The sequence below is a fragment of the Ornithorhynchus anatinus genome, chromosome 7 (genome assembly GCF_004115215.2).
Source record: "Ornithorhynchus anatinus isolate Pmale09 chromosome 7, mOrnAna1.pri.v4, whole genome shotgun sequence".
NCBI classification, from domain to species: domain Eukaryota; kingdom Metazoa; phylum Chordata; class Mammalia; order Monotremata; family Ornithorhynchidae; genus Ornithorhynchus; species Ornithorhynchus anatinus.
In genome coordinates, this window is record NC_041734.1 from 5,961,813 (window position 1) to 5,984,989 (window position 23,177).

The window sequence follows — 23,177 nt, forward strand, 5'->3', positions numbered from 1 at the left end:
AGGATCGGTAGGAGGGGAGGAGGACCAGGAGGAGGAGGATTTGCAAGAGGAGGAGAAGGACCAGCAGGAGGGGAGGAGGACTTTCAGGAGGAGGAGGAGAAGGATCGGTAGGAGGGGAGGAGGACCAGCAGGAGGAGGACTTGCAGGAGGAGGAGAAGGACCAGCAGGAGGGGAGGAGGACTTTCAGGAGGAGGAGGAGAAGGACGGGCAGGAGGGGAGGGGGAGGAGGAGCGACAGGAGGGGAGTAGGACGAGGGGGAGGAGGACTTTCAGGAGGAGGAGGAGGAGACTCGTCGCCCGTCCTGCCGGTGCAGCCGCAGTCCCGGCTCTCCAGGCTCGGCGGTGGCAGGCTGAGGTCGGGGGTCGGCCCCCGGCCCTGCCCCCCCGCCCCCCTGCCCCCCGATCCCCTGCCCCCCTGGCCCGACCATGTCCCGGGAGGAAGCGGGTGCCGATCCGGGTGGGGAGCCCGGCGACCCGACCGGGAAAGAACTCAACGAGCTGCCGGACGACTCCCCGCTGCTGAAGCCCGCCCTCGCCGACCTCCGGCGCCGGGCCGCCGCCGCCCGCGGTCAGAACTGGCCCGGGCCCCTCACCGACTCCTTCCTCCTCCGCTTCCTAAGGGCCCGGGACTTCCACCTCGACCAAGCTTGGAAGGTAAGGCGAGGAGGGCGGGGGGGGGGGGGGGACCTGGACGCGGGAGGACCCGCCTTCCCATCGGAATCATGAATATTACCAATAATCATCATCGTCATGGTAGGTCTTAAGCGCTTACTATGTGCCAAGCACTGTCCTAAGCTCTGAGATAGATACGAGGTAATCAGACTGTCCCACGTGGGGCTCACGGTCTTCATCCCCCATTTTTCAGGTGAGGGAACTGAGGCACAGAGAAGTCAAGTGGTTTGCCCCAGGTCACACAGCAGCAGATACTAATAGTATGTGCTAAGCATTTACTATGTGCCAAGCGCTAGTTCTAAGCTCCGGGATAGATACGAGATAATCAGATTGTCCCACGTGGGGCTCACAGTCTTCATCCCCTATTTTACAGGTGAGGGAACTGAGTCACAGAGAAGTCAAGTGGTTTGCCTCAGGTCACACAGCAGCAGATAATGATAATAATAGCATGTGCTAAGCGCTTTCTATGTGCCAAGCACTAATTCTAAGCTCTGGGATAGATACGAGGTAATCAGATTGTCCCACGTGGAGCTCACAGTCTTCATCCCCTATTTTACAGGTGAGGGACCTGAGGCACAGAGAAGTCAAGTGGTTTGCCTCAGGTCACACAGCAGCAGATAATGATAATAATAGCATGTGCTCAGCGCTTTCTATGTGCCAAGCACTAATTCTAAGCTCTGGGATAGATACGAGGTAATCAGATTGTCCTACGTGGGGCTCACAGTCTTCATCCCCTATTTTACAGGTGAGGGAACTGAGGCACAGAGAAGTCAAGTGGTTTGCCCCAGGTCACACAGCAGCAGATAATAATAATAATAATAATGATGATAGCATGTGCTAAGCACTTACAGTGTGCCAAGCACTAGTTCTAAGCTCTGGGATAGATACAAGGTAATTAGATTGTACACGTGGGGCACACAGTCTTCATCCCCTATTTTACAGATGAGGGAACTGAGGCACAGAGAAGTCAAGTGGTTTGCCTCAGGTCACACAGCAGCAGATAATATAGTGCTAAGCGCTTACTATGTGCCAAGCACTAGTTCTAAGCTCTGGGATAGATACGAGGTAATCAGATTGTCCCACATGGAGCTCACAGTCTTCATCCCCTATTTTATAGGTGAGGGAACAGAGGCACAGAGAAGTCAAGTGGTTTGGCTCAGGTCACACAGCAGCAGATAATAATAAATAACAGTAATAGTGGTATGTGCTAAGCACTTACTATGTGCCAAAGTTCTAAGCTCTGGGATAGAGAGAAGGAGATCAGATTGTTCCACGTGGGGCTCACAGTCTTCATCCCCATTTTACAGATGAGGGAATTGAGGCATAGAGAAGTTAAGTGGCTTGCCCAAGGTCACAGCAGACAAGTGGCAGAGCAAGGATTAGAGCCCACATGCTCCGACTCCCAAACCCGTGCTCTTTCTGGTAAACCACGCTGTTTCCTCTAATCCCAGCTCCGCCACTTGTCTGCAACTGTGGACGAGTCACTTCGCTTACCTGGACCTCAGTTATGTCATCTGTAAAATGGGGGTTGAGGCTGTGAGCCCCGTGTGGGGCAGGGATTGGGTCCTATCTGATTAGTTTGTGCCCACCCCAGCGTTTAATACAGTGCATGGTGCATAGGGCTTAACAAATACAATAAAAAGGGTGGGGGGCAAGGGGAGGGGGAGCTGCTATCCTGGGGTGCAGCTCTGCAAAGGTCTGCCTCTACTGGGCCAGAACCTCCCTGCCCACCCCCAAGCGTCATACCCCACAGGGGTAATTCTTCCTACGGGGAGGGGGGGGCGGTCCTGGGGAGAGCCTGGAGCCCCCAGCCGGGAAACTGCAGCCTAATTGCAGAAAGGAATCGGGGGGTCTCCCAGCGGGATGCCCGAAAACTTGGTCCGTGGACTCCTAAGCGCTCTTAGGCAGAGAAGACTTCCAGCAGAGAGGGTTGCAAAGCAGAGGGAGTTGAAGTTGGAAAAACATCCCTCTCCCTGGGGTTGGGGGCAACAGGGACTTTGGTCAAGGAGAGTGGCATTGTTGTTATTAGCCTCAAAGTGTCTCTCACCAAACTTTTTCCCCCTTTTAAGAAGGTCACTTAAGAATCTCCAGTTCTAAATAGAGCATGGGCCTCGGAGTCAGAAGGATATGGTTCCGTTCCTGGCTCCACCACTTGCCTGCTGTGTGACTTTGGGCAGGTCACTTAACTTCTCTCTGTCTCAGTTACCTAATCCGTAAAATGGGGATTGAAACTGTGAGCCCCACATGGGGAAACCTGATTTACTTGTATCCACCCAGTGCGTAGTAGAGTGCCTCATACATAGTAAGCAATTAACAAATACCATTATTATTACGTACACAGATTCCATCATGTACTGTGGTCATCGGTCCAGCTTTATGGTGGACCGTCTGGTTTCCAGCTGGTCTGACCCCTCTCCAGTCCTGACGTGGCACCCTCTGCTTCGCACCCTACTTCTGAGTTTCCGAGGCTCGAAAGAGGCGCCTTGTTCACTGACACTTGGGAAGGGAATGAAAAGGCTCTGGAACAGTGGTTTCTGGGCGGGTAGGGGCACAGGAAAACCACCCAGTTACTTGCTCTAGGTTGGGGTGGACTTCCACAACGTGCTGCCTCGAGGAGTCCGGCAGCACGTGATGTCCCACGTGTCTGGATGTCTGGTGTCCGTGAGGACTGTCGGTGGCCGCCCCCGATCAATGAAGCATATTTACTGAGTGCTTACTGTGTGCTGTGACCTGTACTCAGTGGAAAGAGCCTGGGCTTCGGAGTCAGAGTTCATGGGTTCGACTCCCGGCTCTGCCACTTGTCAGCTGTGTGACTGTGGGCAAGTCACTTCACTTCTCTATGCCTCAGTTACCTCATCTGTAAAATGGGGATTAACTGTGAGCCTCACGTGGGACGACCTGATGACCCTGTATCTCCCTCAGTGCTTAGAACAGTGCTCTGCACATAGTAAGCGCTTAACAAATACCAACATTATTGTTACTAAGTGCCTGACACCACCTCTCCCATTTCAACCTGCTCCCTTTAAGACCACATCTCAATTTCTCACTTCTCACATCCTTCTCATCCACCTCCAGACTGTAAGCTCGCTATGGGCCCGGAATATTTTATGGTGTTATGTTGTACTCTCCTAAGGGCTTAGTACAGTGCTTTGCACACAGTAAGCAGTCAATAAATTCTATTGACTGACCTATTGTCATTGGCTCAAAATGGGGGAGAAAGACCCTCCAATCCTGCCTCCCTGATTAAACCCTCTTTTTTCCCGCTGGCTCGCTCTCCCTCCCGTCTATGCACTTGGATCTGTGACCTTCGGACATTTGATTTTCGCCACACCCCTAGCACTTATAAACATATCTTTAAAGTATATATCATAAATTACTTATTCCCATTCATGTCTGTTTCCCCCTCCAGACTGTAAGCTCGTTATGGAAAGGGAACCTGTTTGCTAATTCTGCTGTATTGTACTCGCCCAATAATTTAGTACAGTGCTCTGCACCTAGTGAGCGCTCCGTAAATACCATTGATTTGGGCAGAAGGGTGACCTGAAACTCCTTAGCTTGGGTGGCCTCATGGACGTCAGTATGCTTTCGCATCAGAACACAAGCCAAGAAAAGCAGACAAGGGATCCGGTCCTCGTTCCCCAGAAAGGTGACCCAGCGGTGCAACCTAAATTGCTCCACATGTGCATCCTGAACAACTGAAAAAGAACCGCAACTTAGGGGCTCTGAAAACCCTCAGAATTATGTAACTTGATTTGCTATCGAAGAGAGGGCAAGTCTTCCAAGCCACCTAATGTTACACGTGATACTCTGTTTTTGATGCTAGGGATAAGTGGTTCTTTTCTAAAAGTTTTGGCCTTATATACCTAAAAAAACCCAAAGCATCAATAATAAGAAAATAAAACTTTTCTGGTCAGTCATTTGTTACCCTTAACTGGACTCTTTCAACTGTGCCATTAGTAAGGATAACTGGAAATAATGACTGAACTCCAGACAGTGAAAAGGTTTTTTTTTCCCTTTATATTAAGCGCTCACTAGGTGCCAGGCACTGTGCTAATCAGGTTGGATGCAGTCCCTGTTCCACATGGGGCTCACATTCTTAATCCCCATTTGCAGATGAGGTAATAATTGAGGCCCAGAGAAGTAAAATGACTTGCCCAGGGTCACACAGCAGACAAGTGATGGAGTCTGGATTAGATCCCAGGTCGTTGTGACTCCCAGGTCTGTGCTCTATCTATTAGGCCATGCTGCTTCCCCAAAAGTTATCTGGTCTGCCTCCCAGCCTGTCGGAACCCTGCCCTCATGAAACGAGGCGTTGTCTTCCCTGTCTAGGATAACCTCTGTGGTCTCTCCCACAACCTTCTCAAACACTGTAGTGAAACATTTTATTTTCTTTTTTTATTTAAGTCAATTCCAAGGCGCTTCCTCAGCTCATTCATTCGGTCGTATTTATTGAGCGCTTACACATTCCCTGCCTGGGTTTTCTCTGTGAAATTGGTATGTTTTGTCCAAGGAATTGCTCCTAGGAAACTTGGGAGGGGGCTGGAAACAGATCTCCATAATAAATGATCATTCTGGAAATGATCAGTTAATTTGAAGCAAGTGTTGCACATCGACTGGAAATGGCTCAGTCTTCGTGATGGGTCCAGAGGAAGGAGGAAACAAACTAGTCATTTTCGGCTCTTTGGCATTCTGACTTACTCTCTCCTTCGTACCCTCCGGTCAGTGATATTTCTTGAATACTTACTATGTACAGGGTACTGTACTGAATGCTTGGGAGCATACAATACAGTAGAGTTGGTAGCCACAATCCCTCTCCACAAGGAGTTTACAGTCTAGAGGGGAGACAGACATTAAAACAAATTATACCTCCCTCTTCCCCATCCCTGCTCTCATCATTATTACTTCTCATACCTCTCATTCCCTACTATTTTCAGCTTATGCTCTCAGGGCAAACATAAATTTGCTTCCATTTATCACCCATATTATATCTGTGTGTCTATTAGATGCCTCAAGTAAATAAAACCAAATTTCTGTAGGTATTCTTCACCAGATGCTCTACTTGACCCTTTGGGTTATTTTTGCTATTCTCCCAAGTATCATTTATAAAACTCAAAGTTCTGAATTATATCACATTAATTCCTCCCCAATATAATTTGTCACTTTTTGATTCAGGAGAGTGATTGTCTGTGAATGGGCAGATCAGTCATTCAATCAGTGGCATTTATTGAGTCCCCTACAGTGTGCAAAACGCTTCGGAAAGTGCCGTGACAGTAGGTTCCTGTCCACAGAGAGCTTGCAGTCTCATCGGGGAGACAGACATTAAAATAAAGTACACATAGGGGAGATGGCAGAATGTAAGGTTGTGTGTTGTGGGGTAAGTATCAAAGTGCGTAACGGGAAAAGACCCAAGTGCATAGGTGTTTTGCCTGTTCTCCCTCATATTTAGATTACAAGCCCTGTATGGGACAGGGACTGTGTCCAACCCGACTCTCTTGTATCTACACCAGTGCTTAGAATAGTGTTTGTCACATGGTACTTAACAAGTACCGTAATTATTACCTATGAGACAGAAGGGAGGAAAAAGAGCGTGGGGAAATGAGGGGTTAGTCAGAAAAGGCCTGGAGGAGATGTAATTGTAGGAGGGCATTGAAGATGGGGAGAGTGGTGGTCGGCTATGAAAGGGGAGGAAGTACCAGGCCAGAAGGAAGGTGTCGGTAAGGTGTTGGCGGGAAGATAAATGAGATTGAGGTATAGTAATTCTGTTATATTGTTATGCTGTACCCTTCCAAATTCATAGTACAGTGGTCTGCACCCAAAAGTGCTCAATAAATACGATTGAGTAGGTTGATGTTAGTGGGTTGAAGTATAAGATCCTTGTGGGCAGGGAACATGCCTTGCATTTCTATTGTATCTCTGCAGAGCTTATTATAGTGCAATGCATTCAGTAGGCGTTCAATAAATACTGTTTCTTACTGATTAAGCATATTAGATTTTTGCTGTTGGAGTTCAAGAAAAACGCACTGGATCCCATAGACTAATTAGAGGTTTCCTGAGTCAGATTGGGCAGACTTTGGGATCTGTTTGTTTTTTCAGAGAGCCAATGTAACTTTTTTGGTGTATTTTAATTGTCTGCTTTGAGGTGTTGAATCAATTGCATTTATCAAGCACTTTCTATTCATTCATTCATTCAATAGTATTTATTGAGCGCTTACTATGTGCAGAGCACTGTACTAAGCGCTTGGAATGTACAAATTGGTAACAGATACAGTCCCTGCTCTTTGACGGGCTTACAGTCTAATCGGGGGGAGACGGACAGACAAGAACAATAGCAATAAACAGAATCAAGGGGATTACAGAAGGTACCTTGGGACAGGCACAGAACCAAACTTTAAAGCACTCAAGTATCTTGCCCCCTCCCCTCTCACCTTGCTACTCTCCTAGAACATAGCCTTCACACTTTGCTTCTCAAATGCCCACCTTCTCACAGTGCTTCGATCTCACAGCCACTCTCGATCTATGACTGACCTGGCGGGTTTTGTCATCATGGTAACTGCTCAGGATTCCCTTATTTTATAATAATAATCATGGTATTTATTAAGCACTTACTATGGGCCAAGCACTGTACTAAGCGTTGGGGTTTTCTATGTGCAGAGCACTATAGTAAACTCTTGGAGGAGTGCAGTACAACAGAATTAGCAGACACTTTCCCTGCCCATAATGAGCTTGCAGTCTAGAGGATAAATTGAAACCTGTTTTGCCTGAGTTTATACCGAGGTGAAAATATCTGTAATTTTCCTCTTTGTTAACCACCTACTACTTCTGTGTTTTTTTTCCTAGTACAGGGAGCTCTTCTCTAAAGAGGCAGTGCTGTTCTTCAAGAATCTCATGTTTATGGGAAAATCATGTTCTGATAGCCACTGATTCAATGAAAATGAATGGGTTAGAGGGTGGATAGTTCAAAGACACCATGGTGACTGACATTTCTTGGTATGAAGTCCCATCTCACTGTTATTGTCGTCCACTAGCAGAAAAGCAGTGTTGCCTAATAGATAGAGCACAGTTCTGGGTGTCAGAAGGACCTGCGTTCTAATCCCAGCTCCACCACCTGTCTACTGTGACCTTGGACAAGTCACTGTATTTCTCTGTGCCTCAATAACCTCATCTGTAAAATGAGGATTAAGACTCTGAGTCCCAAGTGGGACAGGGACTGTGTTCAATCTGATTAGCTTGCAGCATGGCATAATGGATAGAGCATGGGTCTGGGAGTCAGAAAGTCATAGGTTCTAATCCTGGCTCCACCACTTGACTGCTGGGTGACCTTGGTCAAGTCACTTTACTTCTCTACGTCTCAGTTATCTCATCTGTGAAATGGGGATTGACTCTCTGAGCCCCATTTGGAACAGTGTCCAACTTGATTTGCTTGTATCCACCTCAGCTCTTAGTTCAGTGTGTGGCACATAGTAAGCGCTTCGCAAATATCACAATTATTATTATTTATTATCTACCCCAGCACTCCAGTGTCTGGCACATAGTAAGCGCTTAACAAATATAAAAAAATTCTTTACATCCTTGCCACTTACTGTTATTTTACTCTAGTAAGTACTGTAAAATTGCAAATATATGAAGTTCTCTTAGATACAGAGCAATAAAGCTGAAGCTGAGACCGAGAAGGGCGGCAGCTTCAACTGATATCTAGCGTAACGTTTCCTCCTATAACTCATCTGCTCATGCCATCTTGTGGATGGTGTTATTTGCAGAACAGACTCTTGTTATTGGAGGGACGTTCTCTTATTCTTCCATTGGGGCATATCCAAAGCGGGTAATGAAAGCAAATGTTATAGAAGAACTGGGTGTAATAAGACTTGATAAAGCTATTTAGATGTTTGGGATTCTTGAATTCAAGACTACAAAGTCTCAAGTCCTTTTGCTGCTGGATAGGGTTGGTGGGTGCGGGGGAAAGCGAATGGATATAATTCGACAACTTCCCAGAAATGGGCATGACAGATTTTGAAATGTTAGACCATGGGTGGAGATTTGAGGAGGTGTCATGCCCTGTGTGTGACTACAGACGGTGTTTTAATTTCTGTGGTCACTGTACCCAGTTGTATTTGAACACCAATAATAATAATAATGATAATAATGATGTTGGTATTTGTTAAGCGCTTACTATGTGCCGAGCACTGTTCTAAGCGCTGGGGTAGACACAGGGGAATCAGGTTGTCCCACGAAGACAAACTCACCAGGCCAGGCATATCTTTTCTATTGGAAAAAAAAGTGTGGAAAGTATGTGTTGGTGATTTGAATAGGTGCAAGGCCATCTAAGCCTCGATACTAACTCGTCGACATGGGGGTCCAAAAACACCTTTCTTTCCTCCCAGACCACCATCTTCAAATGCTCACTCTCTGATGGCTCCTTCCCCATGGTTTTCAAGTGGGCCTACATCTCCTCTATTCTAAAAAAAACCTTCCTTTGACCTGACTGTCCCATTCAGCTATAAGCCCATCTGCTCCATCTTCCTCCAACCACTCCTGTCCAAACTCCTAAGCGGACTGACTACACCCATTCCCTTCACTTCTCATCCACCTTCACCTTCTACTATCCAGCTCTTGCCCCCTTCACTCTGCTGAGACCACCCTCTCCAAGTTTGTCAATGACCTCTTTCTCACCAAATCTACTTGTGCCGTTTTTAGCCTCCTCAGCCTCTCGGCTGTCTCTGACCCTATGAACCACCCCCTTCTCCTGGAAACAACAAAAAACCCCAAAACTATCTAACGTAGGATTCTTTGACAATGTCCTCTTCTGGTACTCATTCACTAGTATTTATTGAGCGCTTACTACGTGCAGAGCACTGTACTAAGCGCTTGGAAAGAACAAGTCGACAACAGATAGAGACGGTCCCTGCCGTTTGACGGGCTTACGGTCTAATCGGGGGAGACGGACGGACGAGAACGATGGCGATAAATAGAGTCGAGGGGCAGAACATCTCGTAAAAACAATGGCAACTAAATAGAATCGAGGCGATGTACATTTCATTAACAAAATAAATAGGGTAATGAAATATATACAGTTGAGCAGACCAGTACGGTGCTGAGGGGATGGCAAGGGAGAGGGGGAGGAGCAGAGAGAAATGGGGGGAAAAGAGGGTTAAGCTGCGGAGAGGTGAAGGGGGGGTGGTAGAGGGAGTAGAGGGAGAAGGGGAGCTCAGTCTGGGAAGGCCTCTTGGAGGAGGTGAGTTTTAAGTAGGGTTTTGAAGAGGGGAAGAGAATCAGTTTGGCGGAGGTGAGGAGGGAGGGCGTTCCGGGACCGCGGGAGGACGTGGCCCGGGGGTCGACGGCGGGATAGGCAAGACAGAATTGTCCAAGAATTGTGGACAGGGATCGTGTTGACCTCCTCTATTGCACCGTACTCTCCGAAGCACTTAGTACACTGCTCGGCACACACTAGGCATTCAATAAATATCACTGATTGATCAGTAGGGAAGGGATGAAGTTTAGCAAAGCTGGCGGAGTAGGAAGAAATGTAGGAGATAGAGTTGAGGGCGGGAGCTTCTGAAATTCATTTGAGGGAAGCAGAGAGTACAAATTGGGGCGAAGTGGGAAAAGAGGGCAGCTTGGTGTGAGCGAGTCAGCTAATGGGCTGTTTGGAAACTTTGAGCAGGAGCTATTGCTTCTGAGGAGGGAAGTCCTGTGATCTGTCACAGTTTAGGAAGATGATTTGTGAAGCTCTATTGATTTAAGTGGGGAGAGGCTGAAGAGCAGTAGAGAAGCTGCTATAATAATTCAGCCAGGAAGCATTTAGATTAAAAGACCTTTGAGGGTAGGGACTATGTCTTATCTTTATTGTCCCTGATAGAGTGCTCTGTACACAGTAGAGATGCCTAACAAATGTCAGTGATGATGACTAGGGCAGGACTTGTACCGAGGGTGGGGGTGGATTGTTATATGAATAGAGCTTCACCTAGTGGATAGAACGTGGGCCTGGGAGCCAGAAGACCTGGGTTCTAATTCTGGCTCGGTCAGCTGTCTGCTGTGTGACCTTGGAAAAGTCACCTAACTTCTCTGGGCCTTAATTTCCTCACTTGTAAAATGGGGATTCAATACCTGTTCTCCCTCCTACTCAGACTTTTAGCTCCATGTGGGACAAGGACTGGGGTGGACTTGATTAACTTGTACCTACCTCAGAGCTTAGAACAGTGCTTGACACAAAGTTAAGTACTTAACAAATACTGTAGTAATAATAATAATAATAATGAAAAAATAAACAATAGAACAGAAGGGGTACTTCTGACATTGAGGAAGAAGCAGAAAGACTTAAAGACAGATTGAATGTGAGGAATATGTGAAAAAGCTGAAATAAAGATATCAAAGTTTCATGTTTGTGGGAGGTATGGAATAAGGCTGTGGTGACAATGATAAGAAAATTAAGAAGAGGAGAGGGATTAGGGGAGTTAGAAAATGAAGAGTTCAGATGAAGCCATCAAATTTAAGATAATAGATCATTCAGATAGAAAGACAAAAGGAGATAGATACTGTAGGGTAAATGAGTCAGAGCCAGAGATGTGGATTTGTGAGTCACCTGCACAGATGTAGTTAGAGCCATGCATGCCCGTGAGCTCTCTGAGAAACAGTGGGTAAAATCGAGAGCCGAGAGGGGCCAGAACCTAAAGAAGGGAGAGGAAGAGGAGTCAGCAAAGGAACCTGAAAAAAAGCAGATACTAAAAGGCTGCAGTGTCTGTGAAACCAAGGTCAAAGTGCGTTTCAAGGAAAAGCAGGTGGTCAGTGGTGTTGAAAGTAACAGAGTGGAATAAAGAAGGTGAATTCTAGTCAGGGGGTCTAGAAAAGAGTTGGAAGAGAAGATGTCGAGGCAGCAGATTCCCCAGAGCTCATTTGAGGGGTTTTGATTGGAATGACGGGGAAGGAAATAGAGTTTTAGCTATCTGTGGGAGGGGGGTGTCAAGGGGTGACATTTTTGGCTGCATGCCTCCCCAACCATTGTTAGTTGTCAGTGTGCAGCCTAGTGTTAGTTGTCAAGATGTTGCATTAGAATAACGGGATGTAGTCCCTTGGAAGATCTGAGAGTCCTTGAATATGCCTGGACTAGAGTTCCAGGGAAACCCAACTGAAATTTAAATGACCAATCTCCGGCTTGATTTGCATTTTTAAACATGACTACAATCAGTTCTCACAAGCACTCATCCACTCTGGCCGTGACTGAGGGGACCATCCCAGGTGCAAAGATGGCAATTTGGAAATATAAAACATAGAAGAAAAGCCAAAGGGCCAGGAGCCTCACCCTCTTCCCCTTCCGACAGAGGGACTGATGACTTGCCCACCAGTCCACATGGTATTTTATTTGACATCATGAGGAGGTCATTCTTTGAAACAAACCCTCACTCCTTTCGGTCAATATGCGCTTTAGCTTCTTTTAAAACTCTACTATTATTTAACTTTTCCTTATGAGAGTTTCAAGAATACTTGAGGAAATAGGATAATCTACTAAATTATAAGGTCCTTGAGATCAGGGATCATGTCTGCTCTATTGTACTGGTTTAGTACAGTGTTTTTCACACAGCATTCAGTGCATAGCATTACTGACTGATTGAACTTCCACCTGATTAGGTCTTTCAGGAAGGTCTTCCTAGTCAATCATTCATTGGTAGTTGTGGAGTGCCTTTGTGTGCAAAGCACTGTACAAGGTTCTTTGGAGAGCACAGGATAATTCCTAGACATGATCCCTGTCCTCAAGAAGCTATCAGTCTTAGGGAGGGTGAGACGGAATCAGACACTTAAATTACAGGTAGGAGGAAGTAATAAAATTAGGGGGAAATTATCTTGCTAAAAGTTCCCTACATGAAAAGTCTGTCTTTGCTATGGTTTGTTTTGAGTAATCTGACTGAGGAAATGACTCTCCTTAACCAAGAAGAAGCAAGTTTTGTCTCTGAAAATTCATTTTGAAACAACAGCAACACTTCTGGCTTTTTTTAACTGGTATTTGTTAAGCACTTACTAGGCGTCAAGCACTGTTCTTGGCACATGGTACAAATTTTTCAGGTGGAACGCAGTCCTTGTCCCACGTAAGGATCACAGTCTAATTGGGGGGGAGAACAGATCGGCAGGCAAACAGGCCAGAAAAGTAACTGCTGGGGAACTTCGTGGTGAAAGGATCTCAGTTTGAATTCTGAATCACTCTCCATAGATTTCTTGAATCCTTGAATTAGTATCTTGCTTTTTAAAATTATCCATAAGCACTTTCATATCACTCATTTTCTCCCTAGCCGGGTCTCTTTCACTTCTCACAGAAGTGTGAGAAGTGAAACAGGGAGGGGCAGAAATTTCCATCTCCCTTTGGTACCTGAGGATATAGTTGAGGATTTTACAGATAAGTTAAGTGACTTGCCCAAGGCCACACAGCAGGCTAGTGGCAGAGCTGCGACTAGAACCCAGGTCTCTTAATCCACTTTCTGCTGGGCCCTGCTGCTGCCTCAAGTTGGGTCAAGAAGGAAGATGAGATGCACCACTTTTGTTCAAACACCCATTCGTTCTATTGGATCACGGGAAATGCTATTGCTGTCCTGTAGAAAGATTAAAAGCCCTCTTACTGGTTGCGGGTAGAATTGTAAGCATGAAGTGCGTATGTGTTTGGATGTGTGTGTGCATGAATATTGCTCTCGGACATGGAAGATTTATTGATGCTTGTCAGAATCTTGATTTAGGTCACTCTGAAAGATGTCACACGGGCTAAGTATAATCAGTCAGTAATGCTATGCACTGAATGCTGTGTGAAAAACACTGTACTAAACAAATACTTGGCAAATACTGTCTGGGTTTGTGGTTGCTCTCCCCAAGGTCAGGTTACCAATAGGAGGACTCAAACAGTCAGGCCTTGCTTGGGGCAAACCCATCTGCACAGCAATGATCTGGTTTTCCCTTGCAAACAGTGTTGCAGAAACATGCAGAGAAGCAGCATGTCCTAGTGGATACAACACTGGACTAGCAATCCAGAGATTTGAGTTCTAATTCTGACTCTGCCACTTACCCGATAGCCCTCGACAAATAGCACGCTCATTATTCTTGTTATTATTCATCAGCCACGGTCAAACCTATGGGTAGGTTCTCTTCCTCAGGAGCTTTAGCAATGAAAGGCATATGTACACACGTACACACAACACACACATGCGCACACTCAAAATTAAAAACAGGGATGGCAGCTTTAGAAATAGAAAACGTCCAAATGCCAAAGGCCGGCATCTCTGCCTCCCATTTACCCCAAAGCTCATTTTCTTTTCAGCTAATGAAAAACTATCACAAATGGAGAGCCGAATGCCCGGAAATCAGTGCGGACCTCCGACCAGCGACCATTCTTGGCCTGCTTCGGGCTGGTTACCATGGAGTCCTGAGGTCCAGAGACCAGACCGGCAGTAGAGTTCTCATTTACAGAATTGGTACGTGGCGATCCGTGCGCGTGGCCTGTCGGGGCCGTGGGGTAGGGAGGGCCCCGAGGAGCCCATCCTCCAGGCCTCGCACCGAAACAATCTTCCTACCTCGAACTACTCCAGAGGAGCTAAGCTGCAAGCTTTTTTTTTTTTATGGCATTTGTTAAGCGCTCACTATGTGCCAGGCTCTATACTAAGCACTGGGGTAGGTGCAAGCTAATCAGGTCAGCCACAGTCCTCGTCCCTTATAGGGTTCACAGTCCTCATTTTACAGTTAAGGTACATGAGGTACAAAGAAGTTAAGTGACTTGTCCAAGTTACACAACAGACAAATGGAGTCGCAATTGGAACCCTGGTCCTTCTGACTCCCAGACCCATGCTCTATCCATTTAGCCACATTGCTTCCTGTGGGCTTGGACGGATTTACCAACTCTATTGTTTGGTACTCTCCGAAGGACTTCGTACAATGCCCATCACAGAGTAAGAGCTCAGTCAATACTATCGCTAGATTGAGCTCTTCCTTGGGCCCCATTAGTAACTGATGAAGGCGAAGAGAATAAGGGGAGAAGGAAAGAAAGGAGTAAGGAATGGGAGGAGACAAGGAGGCAGTTACGAGGGTGAGGTAGAAGAGGTTGAAAAAAGTGCAGAAAGAAGGAAGGGGCAGGCCACAGTTGGAGGGAGAGCAGAAATGAAGGTTTAAGGAGTAAGGATTTGGGGCTAATGGGGAAGATCTCACCCCTGAAGAAGAGAAAGAGAAAGGATCCCTTTCTCTAGAGGATTATAGTAATTGTAACATTAAAGTGCTCACTATGTTCCAAGTGCTTTAGTAAGCGCTGGGGTTTATTATTATCAAATGCAGTCGAGTCGTTTCCATTTCGTAGTGACTGGATGGATATATTTTTTTTCCAGAACGTCCCATCTTCTGTCATAATCTGTAACCTTGCTAACGGTCCTTCTGTTATCGTTGATATGGCTTCTATCCATCTAGCTGCTGGTCTGCCTTTTTTATGTTTTCTCTGGACTTTAATCAGGTCAGTCCCTGTTCCATTTGGGGCTCACGGTCTAAAGGGATGGGAGAACAGTTATTTCATCTCCATTTTACAATTGAGGAAACTGAGGTCCAGAGAAGTTGAGACTTTCCCAAAGTCACACAGCAGGCAAGTAGTGGTGCTGGGTTTAGAACCCAGGTCCTCTGACTCAGCAGCCCGTGCTCTTTCCACTGGGCCACACCGCTTCTTGGCCTGCCCGCTTTGCACTTTCCCCGGAAGGGGCAGGATTGTCACACTCTATCTCCAGCATCCTGCCTGCCTCCTCTCCCCGCCTCTCCCCGCCTCTTTTTGCTGCCTCTTTTGCCCCACTTTCTGGGCCTTGGGGCAGGGAGATGGTACCCAGTTTTTTTCGGTTTAGAGCATGGGTCCCAGCAGATAAAAACTAGGATTAGGAGGGCAAATGTATTATTTTCAAGGACAGGGGGAAAAAGAATTATGGAGGGAAAAGGACCAGGGGGGATGAAGACCAAGAGCAGTTTAGGGAAAAAGGTCCTGCCCTATCTTTATGCCTCTAGACTGTAAGCCCGTGGTGGGCAGGGATTGTCTCTCTGTTCATTCATTCATTCAATAGTATTTATTGAGCGCTTACTATGTGCAGAGCACTGTACTAAGCGCTTGGAATGTACAATTCAACAACAGATAGAGACAATCCCTGCCCACTGATGGGCTCACAGCCTAATCGGGGGAGACAGACAGACAAAAACAAGACAACATCATCACGATACATAGAATCAAGGGGATGGACACCTCAGTTGCTGAATTGTACTTTCATTCATTCATTCATTCAATAGTATTTATCGAGCGCTTACTATGTGCAGAGCACTGACCCCAAGCGCTTAGTACAGTGCTCTGCCACACAGTGAGCGCTCCATAAATAGACTGTAAGCCCGTCAAAAGGGCCGGGACTGTATCTGTTGCCGATTTGTCCATTCCAAGCTAGTGTTCTGCACATTCATTCATTCATTCAATAGTATTTATTGAGCGTTTACTATGTGCAGAGCACTGTACTAAGTACTTGGAATGAACAAGTCGGCAACAGATAGAGACGGCCCCTGCCGTTTGACGGGCTTACGGTCTAATCGGGGGAGACGGACAGAATGAGAACGATGGCGATAAATAGAGTCGAGGGGAAGAACATCTCGTAAAAACAATGGTAACTAAATAGAATCGAGGCGATGTACAATTCATTAACAAAATAAATAGGGTAATGAAAATATATACAGTTGAGCAGACGAGTGCAGTGCTGAGGGGATGGGAAGGGACAGGGTGAGGAGCAGAGGGAGATGGGGGGGAAAAGAGGGTTAAGCTGCGGAGAGGTGAAGGGGGGGTGGTAGAGGGAGTAGAGGGAGAAGGGGAGCCCAGTCTGGGAAGGCCTCTTGGAGGAGGTGAGTTTTAAGTAGGGTTTTGAAGAGGGGAAGAGAATTAGTTCTCTTAGTTAGTTCTCTGCACATAGTAAGCGCTCAATAAATACTATTGAATGAATGAATAAATACGATTGAATGAAAGAGTGAGTGAATGAATTGCCCCTGGCTTTTGGGCTTGAAACCTATAGCTCCTTTTATATTCCTTTAGGAATTTTTTATATTCCCATTTACCGAAGGAATTGAGCCTCAGCCTATCTTTGCTCACAGCCCCCCCCCGGTGGTCTAGTGGGAAACAGGCTCTGCGCCCTAAGTGAAGCTGCAAACCTCCCCTCCAGGTGCAGTCCAACTTCTAAACATTAACGACTTAATATTGGCCTTTATTGGGCGATCGCTATGAGAATTAGAGGAAAAAACCCCCTGGGTCCTCGGCAGCTTTCTCCCGAGAGACTTTGAACATGCTCTCCAGCTTATTTGGGGGATTGGAATTCAACCCGCCCCAGTCGAGGGCATAAAATTGCAGGGGCCCGAGGGGTGCGGATGAAAGCGCTTCTGGGCACATCGAGAGAAGTCGGTGCAAATGGTCTGGACTGTTGTGGGGAGAGAAGAAAGAAGTCTTCGCCCACAGTTTAGAGGGGAGGGAATTAAGTCATCTGGCTCCATCAAGTTTCAGATCAAAGCGAGCTAGTCATTTCATCTTCTATAAAGTGAGGCTAAGAATGCGTGTCTTCACTGGTCCACTGGTGTGATGTGGTCGATGGGAAAAAAAGTCATGATGTTTTAAGAGCTCCATAGAGACTCTGGAGTAATAAAAGCGAGTCTTGCAGCTTTCTTTCGATGCAACATTCAGCTTCCTTAGCTGACGATAGAGCTAGGTAGGCCTGCCTCCGAGGAGTATATTTTCTTTTACTGGTCTTCAGCCTTTTTTTAAAAATTATCTGTTAAATGTTTACTCTCCGTCAAACACTGTTCTAAGCACTGGGTAGGTACATGCTAATAAGGTTGGACACAGTCCCTGTCTTGCATGGGGCTTACAGTCGAAGTAGGAGGGAGAACAGGTATTGAATTCCTATTTTACAGTTGAGGAAACTGAGGCGCAGAGAAGTAAAGTGACTTACCAAGTCACACAGCAAGCGATTGGAAGATCCAAGATTAAAACCCAGGTCACCTGGCTTCCAGGCTCTTGATCTTGCCACTAGGCCAGCCTGCTTTTTCTAGGCTTCCAGAGTCTTGAGTATTTTGAGATATCGTGGAGTCTTGCTGCTTTCTAAGGTATCCTGGATTGGTTAGTTGGCCTGGTTGTACCTTGGTCTTCCGTGATTCAGCCCCTGGGATTGGCCGCATCGGATTCGTGTTTATTCACGGGGACAATCCCGGGGACCAAATGAAGTGAAGCTCCTCCCCTCTTAACTGGTCTCAGTGCCAGGGGTAGAGGTGGCAGAGAGCTAATCCTTAATCCTGCTGGCACCCGACTTCAACCGAGTCACTGAGGCCCTAACTGCGCAGTCAGTCAACTATTTCAGAAATGTCTTAATGGCAGTGTCCTCCCTTTGACCCCATCCACAATTTTTAATACCCGGAAAAATTTCCAACCCTCCTTCCCATCGGTTTTGCACTCACCAGTGCGGCCTGGCCTAGTAGAAAGAACACAAGACTAGTAGTCGGGAGACCCGGATTCTTTCCTCAGCTCTGGCGCTTACCTCCTTGTGACCTTGGGCTAGTCACTTAACTTCTCTGTGCCCCAGTTTCCTCATCGGTAAAATGGGGATTAAATAACTGTTCTCCCTCCCCCGTAGAGGGGGAGCCCCTATGGAACAGGAATTATGTCTCATCTGAATTTGCATTATCTACCTCCGTGCTTAGTACAGAACTGGGAACTTAGTAAGCACTTAACAAATACCACAATTATTATTATTATTGCATGGAGTCTAATTTCTTTTAGGGCGCCATACAGGTTAGGCTGGTCCCCAGATTTGGGCCTAGGGGCCACAATCCCTTCCCCTGTTCTAATGGCTGGCAGCTCATCTTCTGTGTCCTGGGATACCTCAGTTCGGAAACGCAGGGACATTTTATTTTCCTGGAGTACATTTTCTCTGGAGACCCCCTTTCCGTGGAAAGAAAAAGGCATGATTTGGGAATGGGCTTGTTTCCTTCCAAGGGAGATGACTGGGCTATGTCGGGCAGCTTTCTCGGGCCCACACTCTGCCCGCATTTATAATTCTACTTTCCTCTTTCGTCCTTCCTGGAGTGCGACGAGGACTCGATGGAGTTGTCGCTGCAAAGGGTTAGGGCAGCCAAGGTAGCACATCTCCAGAGTAATGCTCCGTCTCACGTTCCATCCTCAGCACAGTGGGATCCCAAGGAATTCTCTGCCTATGACGTGTTCCGGGTGAGTCTCATCACCTCCGAGCTCATCGTGAAGGAAGTGGAGACCCAGCGGAACGGAATCAAGGCTATCTTTGATCTCGAAGGGTGGCAGTTTGCACACGCCTTCCAGATCAGCCCCACGGTGGCCAAAAAGATCGCTGCCGTGCTCACGGTAAGTCGAACCCTTGCTTCTGCCTCCTTTCAAAACGGAAAACAAATACCAGTTTAAGGAGCCAAACCTAAATGGAACAGAGTTTCCATAGTTCTTCTGGAAGGCGCTTAATTGTGCGGAAGAGATTGGTGCTATAAGGGGAGAAGATTTCCAATTCTTTCACCAGGTCCTAGCCAAATTGGGTAATGGAAACACATCTTATAGAAGAGCTGGAGATAATAAATCAGTGGTATTTATTGAGTGTTACCGTGAAGACTGAGAGTCAGGGAGACTGTAAGCCTGAGGGCAGGGATCGTGCCTACCAGTCTATTGTACTGTACTCTCCCCAGTGCTAAGAACAGTGCTCTGCACATGGTAAGCACCTGGTAATGGGAAACAGCATGACATAGTGGAAAGAACACAAGCCTGGGAGTCAGAAGGTCATGGCTTCTAATCCTGCTTCTGCCCCTTGTCTAATTGCATGGCCTTGGGCAAGTCGCTTCACTTCTCTGTGCCTCAGTTTCCTCATCTATAAAATGGGGACTAAGACTGTGAGCCCCACATAGGACAGGTACTGTGTCCAACCTGATTTGTTGGCATCCACCCCAGTGCTTAGTACAGTGTCTGGCACAGAGTAAGTGCTGAATTATGAATGTGATGGCCATCTTCTTTATAACACAGGGGCACGAATGGATTTTCATTTTTTTTTTTAATCTCTTGACAGGATTCTTTTCCCCTAAAAGTCCGGGGCATTCACTTGATAAATGAGCCTTTCTTCTTCCATTCTGTTTTTACAATGATAAAGCCTTTCCTGACCGAAAAAATAAAGCAGCGGGTGAGTGCGTACACTTTAAAATCGCCCTTCCTCTGGGGTTGTCCAGCCCCACTGTGTAGCCACCTTGTCTAACCCTCTAACTTCAGGAAAGACCAAGTTGGGACCCTCCAGAGGGATAAGACCCTACCCAATTTGGCCTAGTGGATAGAGGACGGGCCTGGGAGTCCTCGAAGGGTGGTAATCCCGGCTCTGCCATTTGTCTGCTGTGTGACCTTGGGCAATTAATTTACCTTCTCTGGGCCTCAGTTACCTCGTCTGTGTAATAAGATAGGGATTAAAACTAGGAGCCCCGTGTGGGACCGAGACAGGGTCTAACCTGATTAGCTTGAAACTACCCTAGAACTTAGAACAGAACCCGGCACATAGTAAGCTCTTAATGAATACCATAATAATAATAAAAAAAGGCAGGTATTGCCTCCAGGAAGTCAATTACATTAGTCCCATGGGGAACACATTCATGATTTAAAAAAGTTTACCAAGAAGAGATTCCGTTCAGTGTCCTAAATCCCAGAGCCGCAGTTTAAGCTGTTTTATTGGAGATGGAGAAGCAGTAGGCACCGTAATTACTGTACAGATTTGATGAGCATTTTTATGTTCTAAAGGGCTCTCACATTACCTACCCTGTGAGGAGGGGGACAGGGGTAAGCCTGGATCCCGGGTCCTCTGTTGCCCGGACACTTGTCCTTTCCACAAGACCATATTGCCTCTCACTGACCATCCTTTTTTGAGTTCAAGAAACTTCATAGATTTGAAGCACCTACTACAGTGTATTGCCCAAGGCAGTTCCTCGATAGACACTGACGTTTGAATCATTTGTGGTTTAAGGTCAACCGAAGACCCGAGAGTTCACTGGAAATTAATTCCGTCTCTAAAAGTAGAATTCAGACTACAATTATGAAAACTCTTTTTTTTGTGTGTGTGGTATCTGTTAAGTGCCTACCAGGTGCCAGGCACTGTACTGAGCACTGGGGTCGATACAGGTTAAACAGGTTGGACCCTGTCCATGTCCCACGTGAGGCTCACGGTCTCAATTCCCATTTTACAGATGAGGTAATTGAGGCACAGAAAAATGAATTGACTTGCCCAAGATCACACAGCAGAGAAGTGGCAGAGCCAGAATTAGAACCCCAAATTAGAATTAGACAAGTGCACCAACTAAAAATAGAAAGGCAGTAGCAGGAGAAGCAGCATGGCCTAATGGAAAGAGCCCCACCCTGGGAATCAATCGATTAATTCTATTTATTGACCACTTTCTGTACGCGGAACACTATACTAAGCGTAGAGGACCAGAGTTCTAATCTCAGCTCCACCACGTGCCTGTTGTGTGACCTCGAGCAAGTCCCTTACCTTCTCTGTTCCTCAAGATTCCTCATCTGTAAAACCGGAATTCAGTTCCTGTCCTCGCTCCCCTACAGATGTGAGCCCCGTGTGGAACAGGGACTGTGTCTGACAGGATTCTCGTATCTGCTCCGGCACTTAGTACAGTGCTTGGCACATAGTAATAAAAGTAATGGCATTTAAGCGCTCACTATGTGCCAAGCACTGTTCTAAGCGCTGAGGTAGATACAAGGTAATCAGGTTGTCCCCACGTGGGGCTCACAGTCTTCATCCCCATTTTACATATGAAGGAACTGAGGCACAGAGGTGTTAAGTGGCTTGTCCAAGGTCACACAGCAGACAAGTGGCGGAGCCGGGATTAGAATCCCTGTCCTCTGACTCCCGAGCCCGTGCTCTTGCCCCTAAGCCACGCTGCTTCTCAACACAAACCTCAGTTGTTATTATTAGTGTCATTATTGCTGCGGCTAGAGGATCTCAGTTTTGGGCTCCTCTCAGCTCAGAGTCCACAGGCTCAGCCGCAGCCACAGTGTCCTTCACAACTCCTTCCCGACACCGTAAGCGCTCCATCAGCCCAGACGCTAATGACGGTGGGCCCAATTTGGATGCGTTTTGTGTATTGTGAAAAGACAGTTCTCCATCTTAATTGTTTCAGATTCACCTGCACGGGAACAATTACGAACAAACCCTAACCCAGCACTTCCCAGACATTCTCCCCGTGGAGTACGGCGGCGAAGATTTCTCCATGGAAGACCTCTGTAAGGAGTGGACAGACTTCATAATGAAGTCAGAAGATTATCTCCACAGCATTTCTCAGAAGGTGGAGTGAGAAGATGACTCGGAACATTCATTCGATCGTATTTATTGAGCGCTTACTGTGTGCAGAGCACTGTACTGGGCGCTTGGATCTGGGAAGTGCTGGGATTGTGTCTCAGGGTGGGGCTTGCTAATTGTGAACCCTGGCGATGAATGGTAATCAGTCTAATGTGAAATTGCTTCCAGTAAGACCAGCGGGAAAGTGCCGGTGCGTGGCGGTGGATGGAGGCGATCCTTACATTCCTGTGTTTTCGTGTTCCTCGGAGATGGCTGCTCTGGATTCTCCCCGAGGCCCCTGGGAAGGGACGTTATTCTGCCTCCCCTGAGCACAGGGAAGAGGACCTTTATCTCCACAGCTCGCTCAGATTCCCTCAGATTACTCGGTGGCTGCAGGACACTGAACTGGGAGCGACAGAGGTGGCGGAGGGCATCCAGAAGATGCTCGGCCTACACACCACCCACCTCCTGCTCCACTCTCACTTCAGACCGAGTCTCATCCCTTCTTTCTGGGCCTACCCACTTTCCTCTACTCGATCCCAGCAGTGTGTTTCTCTTTCTTTCCCCTGCCTTTCCCCCCGACGCGCTCAAAGGTAGCCATCCCGCCTGGCTGCTCCAGCTGGCTATTACTAGGCAGAGGAGGAGTTGCGATAGTGGGAGGGGAGAATTCGTCTCAGAAGGATGAGAACATGTGGCGGAACTGGAGAGAGAGAGAGAAAGACGAGAGAGAGAAAGAAAGAAAAAAATACAGATTAACCACTAGCCTTGTGTGCAAGACCTGGGTAGCCCGGATGGCCTACGTGGGGAATTTTTGGAGTGAGATACCTTCGTAAGCAGCAGTCGGGCTGCCATTGAGCTCGATACCAGGTAAAAACAGCATTCCCCAGTGGATAAAACATGGGTCTGGGAGTCAGAAGGACTGGAGTTGTAATCCCATCTCTGCCACTTGTCGGCTATGTGACCTCAGGCAAGTCACTTTATTTCTCTGTGCCTCACTTACCTCATGGAGACTAAGACTCTGAACCCTATGTGGGACATGGACTCCGTCCAACCTGATTAGCTTGGATATACCCCAGTGCTTAATACAGTGTCTGGCACGCGGTAAGCACTTAGCAAATGCCGTTTTAAAAAAAGCACCCCAACCCCACCCCATGGTGGATAA

The 23,177-nt window shown here is 47.0% G+C and overlaps 1 protein-coding gene across 3 annotated transcripts; it reads left to right on the top strand.

Moving 5' to 3' along the window:
- Nucleotides 1–395: 395 nt before the first annotated feature.
- TTPA (alpha tocopherol transfer protein) lies at nt 396–22,976 on the top strand. 3 transcript variants are annotated; one of them, XM_029069613.1, is made up of 6 exons: nt 396–653; nt 13,960–14,113; nt 18,860–19,053; nt 19,757–19,867; nt 21,858–22,022; nt 22,205–22,976. In XM_029069613.1, the coding sequence occupies exons 1-6, from the start codon at nt 426–428 to the stop codon at nt 22,205–22,207; spliced, it is 855 nt and encodes a 284-aa protein (XP_028925446.1). In that variant the 5' UTR covers nt 396–425; the 3' UTR covers nt 22,208–22,976. The 3 variants fall into 3 exon arrangements, with proteins under 3 accessions (XP_028925446.1, XP_028925445.1, XP_028925447.1); XM_029069612.1 differs by having other exon boundaries at nt 21,858–22,976; XM_029069614.1 differs by lacking the exon at nt 19,757–19,867 and having other exon boundaries at nt 21,858–22,976.
- Nucleotides 22,977–23,177: the final 201 nt, after the last annotated feature.

Excerpts from the sequence above, each read along its gene's own strand:
- TTPA (XM_029069612.1), top strand. The coding sequence starts at position 426 with ATGTCCCGGGAGGAAGCGGGTGCCGATCCGGGTGGGGAGCCCGGCGAC. Across the intron at positions 654-13,959 it reads ACCTCGACCAAGCTTGGAAG|CTAATGAAAAACTATCACAA; the intron begins GTAAGGCGAGGA and ends TTTTCTTTTCAG. Across the intron at positions 19,054-19,756 it reads AGATCGCTGCCGTGCTCACG|GATTCTTTTCCCCTAAAAGT; the intron begins GTAAGTCGAACC and ends ATCTCTTGACAG.